The 23,553-nt window shown below is 38.4% G+C and overlaps 2 protein-coding genes and 1 long non-coding RNA gene across 10 annotated transcripts in view; 2 read left to right on the top strand and 1 right to left on the bottom strand.

The window, feature by feature from the left end:
- NDUFAF2 (NADH:ubiquinone oxidoreductase complex assembly factor 2) overlaps positions 1-1,823 on the top strand; it is a 166,986-nt gene extending 165,163 nt beyond the window's left edge. Inside the window, exon 4 of the mRNA XM_040452373.1 lies at positions 929-1,823. Within this exon, the coding sequence (XP_040308307.1) occupies positions 929-1,177 (249 nt within the window). The 3' untranslated portion in view covers positions 1,178-1,823. The remainder of the gene's footprint in view (positions 1-928) is intronic.
- A 4,748-nt stretch (positions 1,824-6,571) lies between these two features.
- SMIM15 (small integral membrane protein 15) lies at positions 6,572-10,552 on the bottom strand. Of its 7 annotated transcripts, none has more exons than XM_040452405.1 (4): positions 10,439-10,552; positions 8,846-8,978; positions 8,620-8,673; positions 6,572-7,972 (listed from the first exon to the last, which is right to left on the bottom strand). In XM_040452405.1, exons 3-4 carry the CDS (start codon positions 8,633-8,635, stop codon positions 7,737-7,739), a joined length of 252 nt encoding a protein of 83 aa, XP_040308339.1. In that variant the 5' UTR covers positions 8,636-8,673; positions 8,846-8,978; positions 10,439-10,552; the 3' UTR covers positions 6,572-7,736. The 7 variants fall into 7 exon arrangements, with proteins under 7 accessions (XP_040308339.1, XP_040308329.1, XP_040308320.1 ...); XM_040452395.1 differs by lacking the exon at positions 10,439-10,552 and adding an exon at positions 10,217-10,327; XM_040452386.1 differs by lacking the exon at positions 10,439-10,552 and adding an exon at positions 10,212-10,324.
- Positions 10,553-10,846: 294 nt separating this feature from the next.
- LOC121015513 (uncharacterized) overlaps positions 10,847-23,553 on the top strand; it is an 89,740-nt gene continuing 77,033 nt past the window's right edge. Inside the window, exon 1 of one of the 2 annotated variants that reach the window (XR_005783848.1) lies at positions 10,847-10,950. This is a non-coding gene — a long non-coding RNA (uncharacterized LOC121015513). The remainder of the gene's footprint in view (positions 10,951-23,553) is intronic. The other variant, XR_005783847.1, reaches the window with a different exon arrangement.

Here is a 23,553-nt window from a genome sequence, read left to right as displayed (position 1 = left end):
GATAGATAGATAGATAGATAGATAGATAGATAGATAGATAGATAGATAGATAGAGATCTACCCCATCTTCTTTATCCATTCATCCTTCGATAGACATTTGGGCTCTTTCCATACTTTGGCTATTGTGGATAGTGCTGCTATAAACATGGGGGTGCATGTGTCCCTTCATAACAGCACACCTGCATCCCGTGGATAAATGCCTAGTAGTGCAATTGCTGGGTCGCAGGGTAGTTCTATTTTCAGTTTTTTGAGGAACCTCCATACTGTTTTCCAGAGTGGCTGCACCAGCTTGCATTCCCAGAGGAAGCCTTTCTGAGAGTGCCTCTCTGCCACTGGTGTCTGGGGCATGCTAAACTCTGATTCCATCCTCCTCACTGCCACACCACCCCAGAACAGAAAGGGACACAGATGGGACTTGGGTCTGGCGCTTTAGGGGGTGGCAGTAGCATCCATGCTTTAATTCCCACAGAAAAATAGATTGGTAGGAGCATCTTTCTGAGGCCATCGTCACCTTCACTTCATCTCCAGCAGAAAGTGCAATCACTTATCAGTTGTGAGCCAGAATATAGCTGCTAAGCTTAAGATCTTTGAGAGAGTGACTTATGCTCTTGTGTAGTATTTCATGTTAAGTAGTTTCACTTCTTGGGTAGTAAATATTCTTATTTTATGGTCCTTCACACCTTATTATGGTATATGATGGCAGAGCTGTTTAATTCAAAGAACACTGGTATATTATCAGATAGTTTTTTTTTTCAACTTGCCCTGTGCCTATCTATATATTATTTAAATGTAAAAGCAAGTATCATATATATACATTTTTATTGGCTTTTTTATTTTCATAAAACCTATTCGTTTTTATTTAGTTTCATAAAACCTAATTCTTCTAATTAGAAATTTAATAATTTCTTTCATTAATATATATATGCAGGAAATCCTAAAGAATGAAAAAAATAGAGAAGTCGTTAAAAGGAAAAGCCAAGACCTTTATGAAGAGGAAAAACTCCTTAGCAAAGAGAACGAAGAACTTTTGGCTCCACCAGTTCAGACTCAGATCAAAGGCCACGCCTCTGCTCCATACTTTGGAAAGGAAGAACCCTCAGTGGCTCCCACCAGCACTGGTAAAACCTTTCAACCGGGATCCTGGATGCCACAAGGCGGCAAGAACCCCAATCAATGAATGCACTGTGGTAATACTTCATTTGTATGTAACTTTTTTAACAATAAAATAAAGATTACTTTATTTTCTGACTGTACAATAGTTCTCTATCCCAGTAAGCTTAGAATTCATTTTTAGTATGCATAAGAAATGTGAGGTTATGAACTATAGAAACCTTTTTTTCTTTAAGATTTTTAAGTTCTCTCTCCACCCAACGTGGAGTTCTTTTTGCACACTACTGACTGAGCCAGCCAAGTGCCCCTAAACCTGACTTCTTTTAGACTTAACTCCTTCATTTGCTTTAGTCATCATTCTGTTTATTAATTTGTCTGTTAAGATTGCTCCCTTGAGAAGGATCCTGTTAAGATTGCTCCTTTGAGAAGGATCCTGTCACTTTAAATGCTCAGTACATTTTGGATCCTTATGATCATTTAGGAGCCCTAATGTATATATCATGATAGAAATAAGGGTAGTTAGTGAGCTCTCCTAAATTACCCAATTAAAAAAAAAAAAAAGTGAGAAGACTGCTTGTAAGATTCTAAAGAATTAATAAAAAACATGATCTTGGATTATGTGAAGGCCAAGAAAATTTAATTGAGAAATGGATATGAAAAAAAAAAAAAAAGCCATGATGACTGGATGAGACTAAAACTAGCTTATGGCAGGATTAAGGTTGGCGTTTGAAGCGAGGAATTAGGGCCAATACAAGTAGCCAATCTATCGCAAGTCTTAAACAGAGAAATGGTACAACTGGAGTTCTAGGAGATTAAAAATTATCTTAAGAAAATGAAACATAGGGTTCTGAGCAATTCCAGTGACAGTAGGGATTCTAGTGGCTCCTATATTGAAGAAAAATGTAGACAGGTGATGTTAAAACACTCATTATCATACAAAAGTATTTTTCTAATGTTTATTTGTTTTGAGAGAGAGAGAGAGAGAGAGAGAGAAAGAAAATGAGTGGGAGATGGACAGAGAGGAGAGAAAGAAAATCCCAAGCAGGCTCCACCCTGTTAGCACAGAGCCCCTTGGGGCTCAATCCCGTGAACCAGGAGATCATGACCTGAGCCACAACCAAGGGTCAGATGCCTAACAGACTGAGCCATGTAGGCTCATATATACCTTTTATTATACAAAAATATTTTTGAAGGGTCAAGTTTTCTGAAGTGCACAAACAAGTTTTTGTTGCTAATACAGAGTTCTTCTCTGTGTGTGGCATTATAACAGATGCTCAATAAATATGTACTGAATAAGTGATCCAAATTTCAATGCTCTATAAGGAAATCCTTGGTTAAGTATTTTAACAGTGAATTCCTAAAAACACATAGGTTAATATTTTTATTTAATAGAAGGTAAAAAAATTTAATTGCTTAAGAAATAAATATCAGAAAAATACTTTATAAAATGTAATATTAAAACAAATAATCAAATGTAATTATGACATAGTTATTGAATAACACAAAAGCCACTTGGTGATAATACTAACATTCCAGCAACCCTGTTAATATGAGGTTAACCATTGTGTCTCTATATCATTACAAAGTAATGTTACATTTTACCATAGAGGCAAAAAAGGAACTAGCCACCACGCAGTATAAAGAGGTAAAATTTATAGTACAATTGATTATAATTAAGATGTTCTTGAGTCCTGGGTTACAAGAAAAACTGCAAATTTTCTAACATGCTAGAATACGTCTACTGCCAAATTCCTATTAGCTTATTAAATGTATTCCATACATATCTTTTTATAAATGTTTGCCTTGTAGTTTGTAAATATCTTAATGTTATGACAGAATTTACATTAACTTTAATTTTTAGGTTTTCATTTAAAAAAAACTTGTTTTATTAACGACAGAAAACAAACTGATGGTTACCAGAGGGGAGATGGGTGGGAGGACAGGTGAAATAAATAGGTGATGGGAATTAAGGAGGACAGTTGCTATGATAAGCACTGGGTGATGTATGGAAGTGCTGAATCACTATATTGTACGCCTGAAACTAATATCACACTTTATGTTAACATAACTAACTGGAATTTAAACAAAAACTTTAAAAAAATACAAAAAACTAGGGGAGGCATAAAATAAATAAATAAAATACTTGTTTCACATAAGCAGCAAAAGAAAATCTTAACCAGAAGTCCTTGTGGGAAAATACCTGAGTATGACACTGGCCCACCATTTTTGGTAGAGCACACTTTTTTTTTAAGATCTTATTTTTAAGTAATCTCTACACCCACTGTTGGGCTTGAACTTACAACCCTGAGATCAAGAGTCACATGCTCCACTGAGTCAGCCAGGTGCCCCTGGAGCATGCACTTTTAAAGTGATTTCAAGGGGTGCCTGGGTGGCTTAGTCAGTTAAGCGTCCAACTTCAGCTCAGGTCATGATCTCACGGTCCGTGAGTTCGAGCCCCATGTCGGGGTCTGTGACGACAGCTCAGAGCCTGGAGCCTGCTTTGGATTCTGTGTCTCCCTCTCTCTGACGCTCCCCCGTTCATGCTCTGTCTCTCAAAAATAAATAAACATTAAAATAAATAAATAAAGTGATTTCAAGAAGTGGAAATGACAGTTCTAGTAATACATCCAGACTCTTCCTCAAGACTAACATTTTTTGGATATCTGGTGGCACTGTTAGATGGCAAGGGAACAGAGCTGTATGTCCTACATAAAAACTGAACCTAAAAACCTTGGCCTAATTCCAATTACCTTTCTATGCAATCTTTTCTATATTTGGCTTTTATGCCAAACACATGCAAAGCAGAACTAAAGTGTTAAATATTAGTTTGTCTGCCACATTTTGTATTTTAAATTGTTATATTTTGGACACTCACAAGTTTTGTTTTAATAAACATGTCCTTACTGCTTCAAGACCAACTTCAACCCTATGCAAAGTTTTTTTAATTCCAAAAGTAAAAATGTTCCAAGTTAAGTGTCAGATATACTTCAAGTGCTTTCTCAGAGGTAAATCCTTGATTTCCTATGCATGTGCTACACATGCAAACAGCAGATTTTTGCCTGTTTAAGTATAGAAAATGTGTTGACTATTGGGGTTAATCATATAAATCTAGCCTATCAGCTATGCCTTGGATATGTGAAGTTGAAAATCAATAAAAATGGAGGAAAAAAACTTTCCCATTATCTGTTATTCTTTTCCATTCCTACTTTTACTGATATCTGGCTATCATTTATTTCTTAATTGAATCAGCCTTGAGCCAATACCTTATTTTTTTAATGCTACCTCATTAACCACACTATTTAAAATGTAATCTGATCTTGGGGCACCTGGGTGGCTCAACTCAGTTGAGTGTTTGATTTCAGCTCAGGTCATGATCCTAGGGTCAAGGGATAGAGCCCTGCATCAAGATGCACGCTGAGTATAGGGCCTACTTAAGATTGTAGCCTGATATCACCAAACAAAGCAAAACAAAAAACAAAAATAAAATAAAGTAAAATGTAACCTGAATTTATTTAGAACAGGCTTTCTCAAAGTGTTTATGTTCTCTGGGGAAAGAAACAGCAGTGAGAAGTCTATGATAGTCAAATTAAGTTAAAAGCTTCCAAGAAATCGTGTAGGAATAATCCTAAATTTTATTTTATATTTCCCAAACTGGTGGTATTTGAAAATGGAATGTTTTAATGTTTGAGAAATACATATATTTGTGTGAGTATGTGTGTGTATGTATGTGTGTGTGTGTGTGTATATATATATATATATATGTATATTCCACATATATTCCAGATATGAAGTAAATCAGAGTGATACTATAACCAACTGCAATATAAAGACAATCATTCCTTAACAGGAATCAGTAACAGGATATGAGATGAGGTGTTAAGTGGCCCTGGCCACTTTCCTTTACATTATGTGTAAGGAAAGAAGGAATGGGTCAGGACTTATTAATAATAATGTATCTCAACATTAGTTTACCGGCTCACACCTTGGTAAGCTTACTTCATTTGCTTTACTAGAATTCCAAGAAAAAAAAGTAAAAAACACTGTACCAAAAAAGTATATCTGATCTAGTAATACCACACTGAAATTCTTCACATGCATACCAAGGATCAAAATCTGACACACCAACTTTTGTTTTTGGTAAAATATCTGTCTACAGGCAGGCTGTGTTTTTCCTAAAACCAGCCATAAAAAGGTAACTGATTAGATTAGCTCTCAAAGCTTAGGAAACAGCATAATAGACAACTTTTAAAGGAAGTATTATGGCTAATAGTAAATGGGATTCTTTCATCAATAGTACTATTTGTTGCAGTGAGAGAAGATTGATTGTTCTGAAGAATCTGAACCCTCAAAATACTCTATTTTACATCCCCCCAAATCCCCCACATACACACAAACATATAGACATACATATTATGAAACCTTGATCACACATATAAAAAAAGGTCCCATAAATGTTGGGAAAAGCCAAACCTGAGGAAACAAATGGCATATGCCAAACAAATACAAAATTGGCATGTGTTAAGACTTTAAAAGAAATTATAGAAAAAAAAGATTTCAGTTAAATTTTTTTTTTTTTTAACGTTTATTTATTTTTTTGGGACAGAGAGAGACAGAGCATGAACGGGGGAGGGGCAGAGAGAGAGGGAGACACAGAATCAGAAACAGGCTCCAGGCTCTGAGCCATCAGCCCAGAGCCTGACACGGGGCTCGAACTCACAGACCGCGAGATCGTGACCTGGCTGAAGTCGGACGCTTAACCGACTGCGCCACCCAGGCGCCCCTCAGTTAAATATCTTAAAATTGTAATGAGAACCAATGAAAACACAGCTTTAGTAGGTAACTGAGAATTATGGTGAATAGATCTTTTGCTGCAGTACTTTTACTCTAAAATGTGACCGACCATAAGGAAGACTTATGGGCTCTGTAGATCCAGGAGGGCCAATAGATCTACAGAAGCATTTTTTTTCAGTTTGAATTGCAATGGTAATTCTAACTATTAAAACTTCAGTGGCAATAAAAAGGTCACTAGATATCCTAGATCACCTGAGTAATATAACGAAACACTGGAGTGGCAATATGTTCATTACACTGGCACCACGTTGGAACTGACAACCTAACGTATGTTACTGTTCAGACCAGCCCATCAACATTCTCAGGAGTCCTTAGGTATTTGTAGTTGAGAAACACTGTCCTCAGCTTTTGTAAGTATGCTTTTAGCTATAAATGAAATTCATAACCCTTTGAAAAGTCATCTATTTTTAATTACTGTATTATTATTAGCCCCCCTTAAAAAAAAAACCAGGACCTTTTTATAAAAAAGTATCAAATTTATTTCAATATCTAGTTCCATTTTTAAACTAAAGCTGGTGGACAATTTTTTGTAATTTAAACTTCATTATCAGAGGGGAGGAAAACATTAATAAGCTATTATATACTGACAGCAAATAAAATTACTGGACTATGCATTTATAAAAGCCTGTTTAATAGTAAAAAGTTCCAGTTATCTACTTAACCAAAGGAAAGATCCTTTAGCTCTTTATTTCTAATTTTAACACATATCTCATTTTGACATAATTTACCTTTTTCATCTAATTACTGGTATGATGACCAAAATTTTTCCAAATGTTAAACCTTTCTTTACCACTTAGGAATTACAACTTAACTATTACTTTTTAAGAATTCCTTAAAAGAAATTTGAAATTTTAATTTTCACCATGAACCTGTTTCATCAGAAAGTAGAATATCACTACTAGGTAAGTTAAAGCAAAGAATGGAAGAAAAACAAAAAATGGCATCTATATAATGAGCAAATTATCTGATAAGACATTTTAACTACTTCACATTTCTACTTAGCACAAGAAAGAGTAAACTGGTTCCAAGGTAACACAAGGTTTGGCATTTTTACTGCAAGCTTTAAATCATAGTGTTATTCTACTCAACAAGACATCTCTAAGAAAATGGCAGTGTTCATAAGTACAAAAACTGTTATATCTGGTAGGTGGTATTCTATATAGTCAATAAGAGAATTCTTTATAAAATTAGATTTTAAAAAATGCAGAATGTCTGATAATTATCTCAAGGGCTAAAATGAGAAAATGCAGAACACAAAAAGTCATTAGTTAATATGTGGCTTTGAGAAAGCCAGAAATGATTCTATTCCAAGAAATAAGCAATAATGATAAAAGATATAATATACTATATGCCTTTTAAGCCAAAGCACACTTTTCACCTCAGGACAGTTTTGATTTTTACATTCTTAACTCCTTTTGTCCAGAAAGGGCCCCATTCTAAGCCATTATTTGAAAAGAATTCATAATGTATAGTCATTTCTCTCCACAGGATGTTTTCGTTTCAGTACATAAGCTGCAAAATGGCAAATGACTAAGTCAGTTATAAAGAATTTATAGAATAAATGCCAATTTACAATAACTGTCAACAGACTTCTACACCAAAGCCTAAAAGTTGCAGTAGTAGAGGCCACAACTAACATGATCCTTCCATGTGTTCAGACTTCAGTGACTACAAATTACTGTCATAAAAATCAGAAAAGAAACCTCAGTGGGTCCTTCCAAAGCTGCTTAATTTTCCAAGTGATTTTTCTCTGGTTATAGAGCCTGTTCATTCCTTCAATCCTTCTTTAGTCGTTTAGCTTTTGCAATATTTTCTTGACGTTTTTGTTTCTTCTTTTGTTCCTTTTCCCTGGCTTCAATCATCTTGGCCAATTTCCAGGACAGTACAGCACTTGCTAGAAACAATGGAGTAAGGGCCAAAATAACCGTTGTAAGGAAGCCATACGGGTCCTTTGCAGCCCATTCCACAACATACTCAGCCCAAGCCTTTATATCAAACATCTTGGTAGTGTCTTCGGAAAGGGGAGGAGGGAGGCAACGAGAGAAAAGACTATGTGGTTAATCATATTTTGAAAAAGTTACATCATACAATCAGTTAACTCAGAATTCCATTTTCACTCATTAGTTTCTTGTTTTTAAAAAGCATTAAATGTACTATTTTAATAAAGACTGATATCTCCAGTTAAAAAAAACTAACCCAAGTATGATAACACTTAAAAGATGTAAAGTTAAAGATAAAAGTAAAAACCACGTGCAATCTGCCACAGGAACTACGCATTCTTGATAGTCAAGACACATTTTATTAGCAGTCGACTTTTGTAAGAATTTTGAGTTTTAAACACTCATTCCAGACAACAGCTGAATCCTGTCTGTCATTTTTGGACAAAACCTTAGTACTTTTATGTACTAATTAAAAAAGTATGAATCATCAAATTTGGTGTTTGAAAAGGACAAACCATGGAGTACATGAAAGGCCAGGAGAAAGAGATGTAATGGATGGCTGTTTCCAGGAATGAAAAGGAGAAGCTATGGGAGCCATGAAAATATCTACATTCATATGCAAAGAAATAGGAGCAAAAAAGCCACATGCTATTTTATGTACTCTTTTGGCTCTGAGGACTCCTACTTGAGGACAGAATTTAATAAAGGAGAAAATTACCCACAACAGGTGCCATGCATTTTGTACCATTTTGAGTCGGTATGGGAGGGCCATCTGTTAAGGAAGGACGGTGTGGATCTGAGTGACATTTTCTATTTTGCCTCACAGGCTTTTCAACCTTTCATGTTTGGGTCAACCTCTATTTAAAGGTGAGAATTAGAACACTTGGGTAGGAATGGGTGTATATACATCCACAATTTCAGCTGGGATTTAAAAAGTCATCTACCTTATGCTTGAGTAGTTATTTCCAACTTTGTCCTGCGATTAGTGAGCCAATTACAATTTCAGATGACCCTTGCTTGTCGTCTTCTTCTTTAGCTCTACCATATACTTGTGAGAGAAGATTTAAATTCTGTATACTGGGTGGGTTGAAAAGAACAGATAAAAGAAAAAAATGTTTCAGTTACAACTTTCAGGATAATTTGAATACAATGTCAAATGGAGTTACTTTGAAATTCTATATATGCAATCTATAAATGACATATTAAAATTGCCTGGCACATCAAAGACACTGAATATTTATTTCCTCCTAATGTGAAGAAAGAAATCATTACTACAACTGCAAACGCCCTCTAAGAAAATCCTAATTACTGGAGTAATTACAAGCATTTTACTACATTACTCCAAAAATAAAATTATTGGGGCGCCTGGGTGGCGCAGTCGGTTAAGCGTCCGACTTCAGCCAGGTCACGATCTCGTGATCCGTGAGTTCGAGCCCCGCGTCGGGCTCTGGGCTGATGGCTCAGAGCCTGGAGCCTGTTTCCGATTCTGTGTCTCCCTCTCTCTCTGCCCCTCCCCCGTTCATGCTCTGTCTCTCTCTGTCCCAAAAATAAATAAACGTTGAAAAAAAATTTTTTTTTAAAAAGTAAAATTATTTATGAAGCTCACTGGCATATTAAAAAAAAATTACAGCATATCCATTCCTAGGTCTTGAACTTTTTTGTCAGTAATTTATAGGGCTAGGTACATAATTACAAAATCAAATACCTCGCTTTATTCTTTAACGGTTTTGGGGTCTATTCTACAATTCGTGTTCTTTTCAGAAAACCACCACAAAATACAATCCCATCACTCAAGAAAACTACCACCGGTTTTAATATCCTTTCACCGGTCTCTTCATATATTTTCAACAGAGAACACTAATTAAAGTGACTCTAGGATATTGTTAAATACTCCAGCTTCTGTCCCCTACACTTGAATTCGTAGGCCCCAACGTACACAAGAGGTCCATCTGTTTCTTCAGCTTCTCCAGCACGGTAACGAATTAACTAAGGCAAGCATAAGAACTTTGCAAAAAACGAGGCACGCGGAAGTGAAGGACATGCTTTGTGGCAAAGTTTTAGCCATTAACACAAAAAAGTTATCGTCCATAAGCCACCAAGGCTCCCGTGCACTTCACTTTCGGACCCAAACGCGCGCGCCTCCCACTCTTGGAGGAATAAATATTACTCCTCTTCCTTGCGTAAGGGCTCCACCGGGCTTGCTCTCCAAACCAGTGCTGCGCGGCTCCCGAAGCTGCAACTGATGGTATTTCACGCCATCACAAGCCCCGTCCACCCTTGTTTCCCCTTGCTCATTCTTGCTCCCCCTACCTCACCCGGCCGCCGGCCCCAGGGGGCCACGTTCAATCTCCCCTCGGCCTCGGCGGGCACTGGCCCGGCAGGTCCCGGAGAGCGGGTGGCCCCCGGGAATCCTGGCTCAGTCCGCCAGTGCAGTGGCCGCCTCCTCTGGGCCGTGGACAAAACAACTGTAGCGGCCGCCACCAGTCCCACCGCATCACGGCCGGGTCTTCGGGTTCGGACCCCTACTCCCAACTCACCTCCAGGCCGGAAGCAGGAAGGCGGAAGCCGCTGCTTTCCCGTCCCGCCCACAGGCCGGCCCCAGCCCGCAGTGGGCCCGAGGAAGTCGAGGGGCCAGTTTCCGGCTGCGCCATTGTTGTGTGGGTCCCGGGACCTCGACTTCCAGGACTCGCAGGGGTGGAGAGGCGGGGTAGGGCGGCGCACTGCTTACGGGCGAGCGGCAGGTGAGGCCGCGCGGGCTGTGTGGCTGCGCGCTGGCTGGTCTCTGGCCGGGAGCCGGAGTCCCGCGCCTCCTGCTGGGATGAAGGGGCGACCGTGAAGGCGCAGGTGGGCTCAGGCCTTCAGAAGCCGGTCCAGAACCCTGAGGACCCTCTGCCTTTGCCCCCGATGCCTGCCAGGGGACAGCCCCCTCCAGTGCTGGAGCCACACCCTTGATGGAGGGCCCCGGTGGGTGAGGTCTGTAGCTCCTGGAAACGGACCCCAGAGCGGCGGCAAGAAAGGAGTTGGTCTCCACAATCCGCCCAAAGCCAAGGTGAGGGTCACACAGCGGCTGTTGAAGGATTCTGGCGAGTTTCTTCTCTTGGGTCACACCCACCCCTTGCCCCTCTCGTCTTCTGGTTGGACAATAGTTAAAGCCTCACCTACTGGAGACAGTGAAGCAGCTGGACCTTGGTGGATCCACTGAAGCTTGTTACTAAAGGAAAATGCAGCCATGTGTGTGAGGAGGGATTTTTGTTGTTTGTTTTTAATTTGAGAACCTAACTCATTTCACATACACACACAAATACACAAATGGTCGATACTTGCCCAACGTAAACTTGATAAATAAACTGGGCATAGAGTTCCCACAGAGATATTTGTTCTTTCAGTACACAAATAAAGGGATTCAAAAGTCAACAAGCAGATAGAGTGAGTTTAATATTGTCTTCTAGTCTACAGGAACTGAGAGATTAACTCTCGCTTGGTTGCGAGCAAATGTGATTGCTTGCCCTGAACGGCTCTGTTTGACTACCTCTGCGAATGTTGCAAGACCTCTTCACTTTTGTGTGCCAAATAAAGCAGGTTTTTATTCTCGAAAGACTATAGCATGTTCTCTTTGAGGAGCAAGCTGTGACATGTATAAATAGATATAACAACAGTAACTATTATTTACCAGGGAACAGGCTTTTGGCAAATAATCTAGTGATCTGTAATACTGTTCGTTGAGCATATGTTAATGTTTGTATGTTGTATTAGCAGCAGTTGTTTTCTTACTCATTCTTGTTTGAAAACTTGGCCGATGGTTTCAAAGCTTGTGCTGCTTGGACCTAGCCTGTACCTGTAGTAGCCAGGAAAAGCAGACTCAGTCACTGGATTGTGTATACTGAATACTTTACTTGCTGGAGGTAACTATGTGATTTCCAAAAACTTGTTCAAAAAGGAATTCCCGGATGGGGTCAGATCGTATTTTAACATCCTTCACTCGAGAGGCCAAGATGTGTTTGTTTTGTTTACATCTTGTATACACAGTATACCCAATTATTGCCTTTCCAGTGGTTTGCTCTGCTGCTTCCCTTGTAAAACGCGTAAGAGTCTTGGGTTGCAAGAAAAGGTGCGTAAGAAAGAAAGAAGCTTCCGTTCCCCTTTGGTTGTAGTGTAGACCATGCCTTCACAGCTTAGTGCTACTGATCTAGTTTTCAGTTCCAGGACAGGATGTAAGTAAGCCCAGGAATAGCATAGGCGTTCCCACAGCCGAGCCCTTTACTGCAACCTACATCGCGTTGATGAAAGGTGGCTTCAAGATTGGTTCAGATACTGTGGACTATTTTCTGTAGTGAGGAGTCGAAGCCTGTGAGTTCAGTTTCACAGGCCTGGTCTCTGCTGATCTGTATACACTGATAAGTCACTCTGAGCCTGTTTCCTCTTCTTTATGTGGACAGTGTACTAGGTTGTCTCTGGTGTTCTTTCAGCTTTAAAATTCTGTCCGTTGGGCTGAATTTGGCCATTTTTCTAACTTGTGATTCATAAGCAGCAACAAAACAAAGAATTTAGTGGAAACATAGCCAGTTTTCTTAAGATCTTATTTATTTGGAAAGATCCTGAACTGGGCTTTTATTCTTTCTCAAATGTCTTTTAGAATGCCAACTTAGAATAACTAGGAAATAAGCTCTGCTTGTATTTATTTTTAAGAAATCTTATTCATGAACCAAATTTTAAAAACCTTACACAATTAAGGAGGGTTTGTCTTTACATAATTCCTGTGTAGTGTATACACCACCTTCCCTATTCACACTATTTATTGTTCTTGTATTTTGAAAATGGAGCATTACAAAATTTTAATCATTTTTTTCTTTTTTCTCTTAAGGTAAATCCTACTCTCATTTGTTTACAAAGTCTTTTTCTCTTGCATGGTATAAAGTCGCATTTCACCTGGACTCATGTCAAATTGTGAATGGAAAAAAATTGTGAATGAGTAAAATCTGAGTAAGATTCTGTTATAATAATATACACTTGACTAAAGATCTTGAGAATTTTCTTACCTGTTCAACATTTTGTGCTTATTTATCTTCACATATTTGACTTAATTTGATGAAACTGGTTTCTTCCCTAAATTTTATTTTGTGAGTTTTTCCTTCCATTGAAACATAATCAAAATACATGTCTTAAAATGCACACTTACGTGATTTAAAAAGTAATCAGGTATTAGCGGTACTTGCAAGATCATACTGAAGAATAATAATTTCTCAAAAGCTATTTATTGAGTGATTACTATGTACCAGGTACTGGTCTAGATGCTTCATATCTATTATCACTAATCCTGAGACTAAACAACCCCAAATGATAGTATTCTTCTACCCATTTTACAGATAAGGAATCAGAGACCTAAAAAGTAGAGCAGGATTCTAAACACATCTGGCCAAAATCCCAGCTCTTCTTTAATATCCAAAGACTTGTCAAAAAGTACTGATTTCATAAAATGAAAGTACATGTTTTGATTCTATAATTGTTAACTGACGATCACAACTAAAATTTTTCCATACTTCAGAATTTCTTATTGCCCAGGTGGTGGCAGCATGTCTCAAAGAGCTAGTGTGGTGCAAAAGGTTCTCTTCAACCTTGCCAGTTGATTTGTCTCTTCATCTCACATACCTGATCTCTTTCAACCTCTACTTCTCTTTTGGGCTTTCACTACTATTAGACCTCTCCCTCAGTAATTAACTCCATCTTCCATCTTCCCTTCAGTTTCATCTTCTGAATAGGTCCTATTCTGCCCGTTTGCTTTCACCCTGTTTTACTTACAATGCATCGCAAGATTTCTATTTTTTAGAATATCCATGTAGACCTAACCCAAGGAATTTTTTTCAAATATTGTTATTTTTCACCCATTGTTAAATATAGTTTGGAAGAAATGCATACTAAAATAATGAGCTAATATTATAAAATACTTGCTTAAATGAGAAGGCATATGTCTTCAACTTCTCAGATACACGAATTAAGGATGTAATGAAAACCTTTTATAAGATAGAATTAGTCTTCAAATTAAGAACAAGAACATTCAGGAGGGAGCGGTGCAAGTTTTTATAATTCAGAAGGAATGCATATAAATATATAGCAGAATAACTAGTTAAACCTATTTTGGCCCAAAATTGCTTGGGACATTATTCTCATCTTTGCAGGGCAGACGCTACCTCCTCACAATAGCCCTCTTTACCTCTATCACTTTAATTTTTTTTTTCATAGCACTCCAGTCTGACAACTTGTTTACTGGTTTGTCGTCTGTTTTTCCCACTAGAAAGTAAGCTATGTGGGATCACTTACATTGGTACCTAGAATATTGTTTTGAATAATTGATTCCAAGATGTAGCATTGCTACCTACAGATAAAACTGTTTTATTTTAATTTGTGGTTTGTACAAATCATGAAATAACCCAAATTCTGTGAATTTGTGAAGTCTGTATTAAAGTACCAAACACTTGTATGTTTTCAAGGTAATAAGGGATGCCCCATTAAGAAGAGGCCTAAAGATTAGTAAATAAGGTGTTTGGAGAAAGGTAAAGTAATTGTGATTATCTTGTTAATGAAAGAACACTAATTGCTTACTAATTTCCGAGTATGTAAAAATACGTATAAGGAACATGGCAGAACATCTTCATTGATGAGATAGAAGGAATTGGTCCTAGATTGTAGGTGCTAAGATTTAAGATAAGAGCAAGCTGGAATAGAGATCTTTGAAAATAGGGCAAAAGTGTATTTGCAGACTAGATGCCCTCTCTAGATATTTTCCAACTTCATTATTCCCAATGCAGATTGCAGGAGAAATACTTAGATTAAAATAGCAGATACTTCTCTCGTTTATTATTCCTTGCTGCCCATGGCCTCTTGCATACATTTTAGAAACATTCATTACACTTGAGCACAGTAGTCAGTACAGATAGTTACATATTGCTGCTTTGGGTAGTTGATAGAACTTTTCCTAACATAATACTGAAATCTGCTTTTTTAAAACTGAAACTGTTTACAGTTCTTTGTCTTCAGAATGTACTATACATGTGCTTGCAGCAAACTAATACCTTAGAGTTGGAGGGCATCCTTTTGGAAGCTTAAAATTTCCAGTAAATCCTCCTGAAGCCTTGGATTACAGTGCTGTTGAAATTGTCAGATTCTAAGCTTTGCTGCTGAATCTAGAGGTTTCAAATTTTAGGCCTGTCCCTAAATGAGGTAATTGTATTAGGCATGTTAAGTTAATTTTTATTTCTGTGCTGGGGTCTTCTAGCCATTAAATAAGAATTGCTATCCCAGTTGGGAAAACTAATCCATGTGTCAGAATCTTTCAGTGTAAAAATGACGTTTATGGCAAAAGTAGCCCTTAGCAATATCACCTTCACTGGATAGAATTTTAATGAGAAACTTTCACCTTCACCTAAACAAGCTTCTTGAAGTAACCATATAAAACATTTTAACCATATTTGCTATATGATAATGTCAGGGACATTGTTCTCCATGTCATGTAGTACCCTTTATATAAAGTCCCATGTAAGATATTTTACAATGTGATTCTAAAAAACTTTTGAAAGCCACTTTTCGATAGTAAGAGGTTTGCCTCTTTTTGATTGGACTGTCAAAAAGCTCAAGAGCCAAATTTGAAGTTCATTTTTAACATCGATTCTGACCTGCATTCTTCCATTTCTTTTTAAATACATTTTTTCCTATGACAAGTATTATAGATCTGTAGTTATTGTATATGTTAATGTAGTAAGGTAAGTCAAGTTCTTGGTGAACTAAGGGACAGTATAGTTTGCCTTTTTATCAAGTGCTAGTAAGTCAGACTTAAAAAAGACTTCTGATATGTAACAAGTAGTTATTTGCTAGTAAAATTCTTTCACTGATTCTAATTATAAGTCTGTTTTAAAATCTTACAACCGTATCTTTCAAAACTAGAGAATATAAGAAATCATTGTTTGAAATCGCATCCCAAAGTCTAATGCTAAAAGCTAGTTTGTACCTTTAATAGCCCTCATAGTATAGTGTGTATATTTGGAATCTAGTTTATAAAATAAACAAAATTTACTTGTGCCAGGCTATAAATATATATGGTTTATGTTCTCTATACCATCACTTACAGACATCTCCTACTCCCAAATTCATAAATTGCTCTTGCTGAGTTTACAGTTTGTGTTTTTAGGCTTTAAGTCAGGAAACGAAACAGTCTAAAATCTAAAAACTCAATTCTGATTCACATATGTACTCTTGAAGTAAAATAAATAATAGTGGTTGTGTATGAGTTTCTAGAGGGTTTGAATTTGGAGTTTTTCTTCATTTTTAGATTTGGCCTTGATCAACTAATTTTCCATTCTCTGTAGTCAGATAATAATAATACCTGCCATTATAAAGAAAGTTGAACCAGGGTGCCTGTGTGGCTCAATTGGTTAAGCATCCACCTTTGACTCAGATCATGATCTTACAATTCATGGGTTTGAGCCCTGTGTCAGGCTCTGTGCTGACAGCGCAGAGCCTGGACCCTGCTTTGAATTCTGTGTCCCTCTCTCTCTTTGCCCCTCCCCCGCTCCCACTCTGTCTCTCTCTCAAAAATAAGTAGGCATTAAAAAAAAGTAAAAGTTTAAAAAAAAAGTTTGGACCCATATTCTTTTGAGATTTTTTTCATCTCTCAATTTTAATATTCTATTGCAGGACTATACTGCAGTTGTAGATTTTGTATTATTAATGACTATAGGTGTATAAGATTCTGATTTAGTCTCTAGTTCTAGGTTCATATTTGATTTCATGATGTGGAGCAAAAAAATCATTTACTATTTCTCTGCCTGGGTTCCCATGTCCATAAAATAGAATTAAGAATACTTGTTTTTTGCAACACTAACTAGTTAATGAATAATTGTGTGGTATCCTCTTTAGAGAAGGTTGTAGTCTATAGAAACCATCTATAAATTGATTGTTGGAGCTTACACAGATTCCCAGCGAATTATGTTATAAATAGTGGTTACATTCATTTGGCCTGTAAATGCCTATTTGACACACAGTATAAGTGGAAAGAGTGCCTTTGCATAAAGATGGTAGGAGATAATTTTCAATACTAGCAATAAAGTAGTAAAAATTAAATGAATTTTTGATTGCCTTATACCACAGTAAGGTCTTATACCAAGTGATGGAAAGTGGATTTACCTGAGTCCATATTTCCCCCAGATTTTTACATCCTGGAAGGTATGAATGATTTGTCAGCACTTTTTGACCATCTTACCACATATACAGGATGATACATCTTATTGTATAGGCAGGCCAGGAATCACTGTTGCAGCTCTTTTCAAGTCGGCTAACCTTTTTATACCATAGGAAACTAAAGCTGCATATGGGTCTATAAATTATTCATGTGTGTATGCAATGCATGCAGAATATATTTGTATACATTAATCTGTGATGTGCTCCTCCCCCCACTCTATATATGTAGAAAGATGTACAAACTCTTTTTCTTTTTTAATTTTTTTTTAATGTTAATTTTTGAGAGAGAGAGAGCACGAGCATGAGCTGGGGAGGGACAGAGAGAGGAGACACAGAATCTGAAGCAGGCTCCAGGCTCTTAGCTGTCAGCACAGAGCCCGACACAGGGCTCACACTCATGAACTATGAGATCGTGACCTGAGCCAAAGTCAGTCGCTCAACTGACTAAGCCACCCAGGTGCCCCTGAAGTATAGACTCTTTAGAGGAAGCCTCATGATTCTTACCAATCTGTTCCAGCCTGCCATATAAATCTTCCAGCGTGATAGAAGACCATTTATTTCAGACCTCTGCCATTCTAAGAGATACCTTCTTAGGGTACTGGTTGCGGTACAGACTCTGAAACCAAACTACCTAATTTGAATTCCAGCTGTTCCTCTTGTTAGGATCATGAGGCTACTATGAGAATGCACCTCACAGACCCCCACTGCAAGGACTTTAAGTGACCAGGATCCCAGCTGCTATGCTCTGAAATCCATCACTGTATTTGTGCCAAGACCTTACTTCTTTCACAGCTCAATGACTGAGCATGGCAGAGATACTAAGGCCCATTTTGGGGAGACACAGCCTCCTCTGATGGCCAACAGGGACACAAGGACTCTCCCATCACTTTGCCAAGCCTTCTTTATGCAACATGGCCCTCTAGAACCCTTCCACTCAGTCTTCCTTCCCTCTCTCTTTCACTTAGAGTCAGACTTGCATCATGATGTGACATTTCACCCAGTCTTCCTGGCTCCCCACCTCCCAATTATCTCTCATAGATATTTACCCAATAAAAATCTTACATATTTAATAATATCTTTGCTGCTGGGACGGTAAAATTGACATTTGGAAATGGCTCATCCATCTCCTGGCCTGAAGGTGCCACCCTGATTGGCAATGAGCTTCTGGCATAAGGCTACAGATTAATTACTAAAGATTTCACCAGTGTTGATATGGTGAATTTGAAAAATATGGGAGGAATAGCATCTACAAAGACAACAGAGTTGGCCGATTACTGTAAAATTGTATAGTAGCACTGCAGAAGGAAAATAGAAATAGCTGTTAACAAACCATGAGTACCTAAGCGTCAGATCTGGAGGGCCCCTGTGATAGTCTTTATCGCCTGTAGAAGGACAGAGTTTGTTGAACCACTTGCTGAAGAGCTAGCCAGTTGTTGGAGTCACAGAGCTCCAGAGGTATTTGAGCATTTAGGTAACCTGGTATTTAGGTATCCTGGTTCTGTTAATGTGAAGGTGGGAAAATCTAGAATCCTAAACATAGGATGGTGTCATCCTGATAGATGCCCCTGCTCTTCCCTCTGGAACCTTACGGCTTGCAAGGTAGCCCTTCTCTAGTAAGAACTAGCTTGTTTGCTGTGCTGGAGATACTACAGAACCCTCTTAGCCATAAGGCAATAGCCCTCCTCCTCTCCCCACTTTCTCCTTTCTTGGCTGCCAAGTGACTAACTAACCAGTAACCAAGTCAATAACTGGGTTAACTCTCAGCAAAGTGAAGAATGTCTGAGTTGCACTGGCAGCCTGTGTAGGAAGGAATAAAGAGGCTGAGCAAATGGGCATGCTGGAATGGATACATTGCATAAGGTCAGAAGTTCTACTGGTGGCTTGTACTCCATGAGAGGACCATTCACCCAAGCCCATGAGGAGAGCACTGGTGAGAGAGGCATCATCAGCATCACTAAGAAGTTTGGTGGTAGCTCTCCTCTGCTGGCCTGGCATAAAGGTAAGAGAAGCAGCCACAGAGCTGACTCATTAATGTCCACAGGAATAATGAGCCCTGAAGTAATGAAGCCAGTGGTGTTGCTTAACTGCCAGAAGCTAAAAGGTCACAATTATCATAAGGCCATTCTTAGATCCAAAGGAGCTTGACCCACAAGGAGTTCTAGAGTCAGCTAAAACAGCCTAGTGTCCCTAGGGACAAAACAGATGGGCAGTCCTTGAGGGTGCGGATTAACATCTCTTACCCTAAAAAGCAAGAATGGATGAACAGGAGGCCGAGGGCAGTGACAGCAATAAAAAGTCATGATCCCTTGCTTAGTTCCCAGACCTGAAACAATTTTTAGAGCTAGAACAGAATATGTGGATGGGTCCCAAAGAAGAACCCTACCACACCATGGAAACTACATAAATACATGACATTTCTCCAAAATGGCTTTATGGCTATCTGAGTGACTCCACACCAGGGAAAGAGGAATAATCAGGTGTCTTGAGGACTTTTGGTCATAGGATTTGAGTTGATGTCAGCATCTGCAGATTTAAAGCAACATCACAGCCTTCCTGTTATAATGGGCACCTACCAGACCAGGTGTACTGCCTAAACTTAGTCTCACAGTGGGCTTCAAGTGCATAACAAGTATTTATGTGGCAATTGGAGTAACTGCCACATTGGATCCCTGGTCTGTGGAGTAGGAGTTCTAGTGGGGATTGCCAAATGGAACCTTCTGAAACTACACCTACCCACCCCCCATCCCTCTCATCAAGATAGTAAATCAGGCTCAATATTGTATTTGGGGGGAATAATGAAGATGAGTGCCAACATTTAAGACCTAAAAGATATGGGAGTGCTGGTCCCAATTCTCTTTCTTTAATGTAACAGTCCAGCCCCTAAATAAACTGGATAGATCCTGGAGAGTTACTATGGACTACTGCTGAGTTAACCAAGTAATAACTCAGCACAGCTGCTGTTCTATGCTGGACTCAGTGCTAGAACAGATTAGTAAGGCCTCAGATACATGGTGTGTCAATGATTTGGCAATGTGTTTTTTTCCATTCCAGTTCGAGAAAAGAATCAGAAACAGTTCACCTTAACAAAGAACAGTAACACTTTTCATTTAGACTGAGTTTTTCCTCAGGGCTGTGTTAACTCTCCCATCCTCAGTCATAATATAATAAAGACATATGGACCACCTAAATAACCTCATGACAGTACACTGGTCCGTTTTACTGAACATCACGTGGTTGGGCAGATTCACAAGAGGTGGCTACTAAGCTGAACATATCAGTAAGATACGTGTACCCTAGAGGATGGGAGATAAACACTAAGATTGAGAGACCAGTCACTTTAGCAAAGGTTTAACCATCAGGGGAATACAGGATATCTCCTCCAAAGTGAAAAATTGCTGCCTCTTGCAGCCCCTGCAGCAAAGAAGTAAAACATTTTGTAGGCCTCTTTTCCTTCTGGAGACCAAGCATTCTACAACTAGGAATAATATTGTGGCTCTTCTACCAAGAAATATGGAAGGCTGCCAATTTTGAATGGGGCCAGGGCAGGAAAGTTTCCTGCAACAGTTTCAAGCTTCAGTGCAAGCAGCCCTGACAGACACTTGCAGCATGTGATCAAGCAGACCTTAGTGGTGTCAGTGGTGGGGAACAATGCAGTGTGGAATATGGCAAGTCCAGTTGGGGAATCATAATAAAGGCCCCTGGGATTCTGGAGTAAGGTCATGCCATCTGCAGCAGTTAATTGTAGAGCTATTGACAAACAGCTCTAGTCATGTCTCACTGGGTTCTGTAAAGGCAATGCCTGACCGTGAAATAGTTAAACCTGCCCCTCCTCCAAGTCCCTATTGGAGTGAATGACTGATTTTCTAAATCCATCATTCCATCTATGTTTATTAGTTGACACTGTAATAAAAGGAAGTGTTTTTCTCTGTTCATTTATTTATTTTTAGCAGATGGACTTGTGGATTCTTGGTTAACAGATTAAATCCATTACTACCATTATTTTGATGTTGTAATTGCCCCACATTTGCCCACTGGAGCCCCAAAACTTTCCCTTTGTGTGTTAGAAGCCCCAGATGTGTCATGTACTCAACATAATTTGAGTCCTTTTGTGCTTTTTGATACAGTCAAATATTCCAGGTTCATCTTATACTTTCCCTGTCCTAGCCCTGGAATCAGCCATTTTTGCAAGGAGCCCTGCTTTCTTTTCGTGGAAAATGGTATTCACGAACCAAGATCTGAGTGCTGGGTTTGCTCATGCTGCTGCTGTGTCATTGCTTGTGGCCCCTCTTAGCAGATACGTACATATACAAACAGCTGTATTTATACCTGTTAAAAACCATGAGTTTGTTTTGATGCCTTCAACTGCAGTCTATCACTCCTTTCTATTCTTCCCCTTTTCCTTATTTGTAATTCCCTTAATAAAAATAATTCTGGCTGCCATTACCTTTAAAGTATAATTTTACTCATTTGCTCAAGGCTGAAGTACACAGAAGGTAGTTCTAGAATTGCTAATTCATAGTATCTTGAAAAGAAAATTTACAGGTGTTTAGGTGACCTATCTGTTTACAAGCCCTCAGTTTGGCAGCTGAAAAGCCATCTCATAAGTAAGGTTAATGAATTCAAACTAAAGCCCCAAATAAGTGTGTCTAGATCAGGGGAACTGGATGGCTCAGGGGGGTTTGTTAAAGGGCTATAGAGCTTCAACAGTCCAGGTTAGTAGCTTCAAACTTCATGTCTGCTGTAACTCACATAATAGGTGACACAGAAATGTTTCTGTTGGGTAATAGTAGTTGATCACGGCTTTATTTCCTAGGTCTTAGTAAGTATAATCATGGCACTAAGAATTGGTTTCTCAGCTGAAGGAAAGGACAGATTTCACCGTCGAAGGTGCAGTTTAATCTTTTTTAAAAGCAAATTGCAGGGGTGCCTGGGTGGCTCAGTAGGTGAAGTGTCTGACTCTTGATTTTGGCCCAGGTCTTGATCTCACAGGTTTGTGAGCTCGAGCCCCACATCAGGCTCTCCAGTGACAGTGAGGAGCCTGCTTGGGACTCTCTGTCTCCTTCTGTCTCTGCCCCTCCCCCATGCATGATCTCTCTCTCTCTCTCTCTCTCTCTCTCTCTCTCCCTCCCTCCCTCTCTCACTCTCTCTCTCCCTCCCTCTCAAAATGAATAAACTTAAAAAAAAAAAGCAAATTATAATAGATTGTTCTTAAGCCTTTCCTGCCCATGCACAAAGCACAGTTTCTCAGTGACATCTTTATAAAACTGTATTACAATTATATCCTTTTTAAAAATCACATCAGGGTTTATGATCTAATAGTTTAAAACAAATATTTAGGAGATGACTGAAGGAAAAAGGTGTTATTAAATGCAGTACTCTTAATCTGGAGGCTGGCACTCTACACCAAAACCTGGGGGTGAGGTACAAGGTGGTATAAATTAAGTTTAGGATTTTGTGTAAATGTTCTGTCAACATCACACTTCCAAGTATGCAGATCATTTGTGCTTTGACACCAGTTTCTTTTTGTTTTTAGTACTTTGTATGGTTTTGCTAAATATTATTAAGCAGTTTCAACTTTCTGCCTTAGCATTGAAGGGTAAGCAGTCTAAAGACAAATGGATTCTTCTGTAATGATAGTATCTCTCTGAGGAAAGCTTAAATTTTGGTTATTAAGATCAGTAATCAGTGTTGTGCAGTACATTACCTTTTTTCCTCTAAAATGAGAGGTAAACTTAAAGTTTATTACTCTCTTCAGCTTAATGTCAGTATGTTAATTTGCCTGTTTTGCTTGGTATTATACCTTTAGATTTACTGTTAACTGCCCTTCACTAAAAAGAAATTATATGTTAAATCCTCAAAGTATCCTGTTTTCTGTGAACTTGAATAACTTAGGAAAAGAAAGGGGCATTTTTAATCTTGGAAAAGCACATTGACCTAATTCATAAGGCCTTGTGAAGGCTGTTATGCAAACTGACTTGCCTTGACATTATCTTGTTTAAAAGGCATTAAATGCATTAAGCTAATGCATCTACCCTTAGATAATGAAAGAAAAAATATAAATTTATTAAAGAGTACACCTGTCAGTTTATTTTTGGTTCATCTCGATCAGTTTTACAAGAAGACCAATGACATGCGTACTCCTAAGTTGAAGACAATCTGGTTCAGATTCCTATAAAATAGGTTAATTTTTAAGTCAAGTATCATTAAACATCTGTGGTAGGCAGCTTTAAAGATAGCTCGCAATGATACCCACTTGCTTATATCCGTTCCTTTGTTTTATTCGCTCCTGTTTAGTTTAGCTAAATCTAATGACATGCTTTTGATTAACAGAATATGGTAAAAGCAACGGGATGACATTTCCAAGGTTAGGTTACAGAAAGATTCTGGCTTCCATCTTGCTCACCCTCTCTTGCTTTCTCACTCT

The sequence above is a fragment of the Herpailurus yagouaroundi genome, unplaced genomic scaffold, assembly GCF_014898765.1.
Source record: "Herpailurus yagouaroundi ecotype Mexico unplaced genomic scaffold, PumYag 29, whole genome shotgun sequence".
In the NCBI taxonomy this organism is placed as follows: Eukaryota; Metazoa; Chordata; class Mammalia; order Carnivora; family Felidae; genus Herpailurus; species Herpailurus yagouaroundi.
The sequence above is the reverse complement of the archived record's forward strand: the minus strand, read 5'-3'. Positions and strand labels throughout refer to the sequence as shown.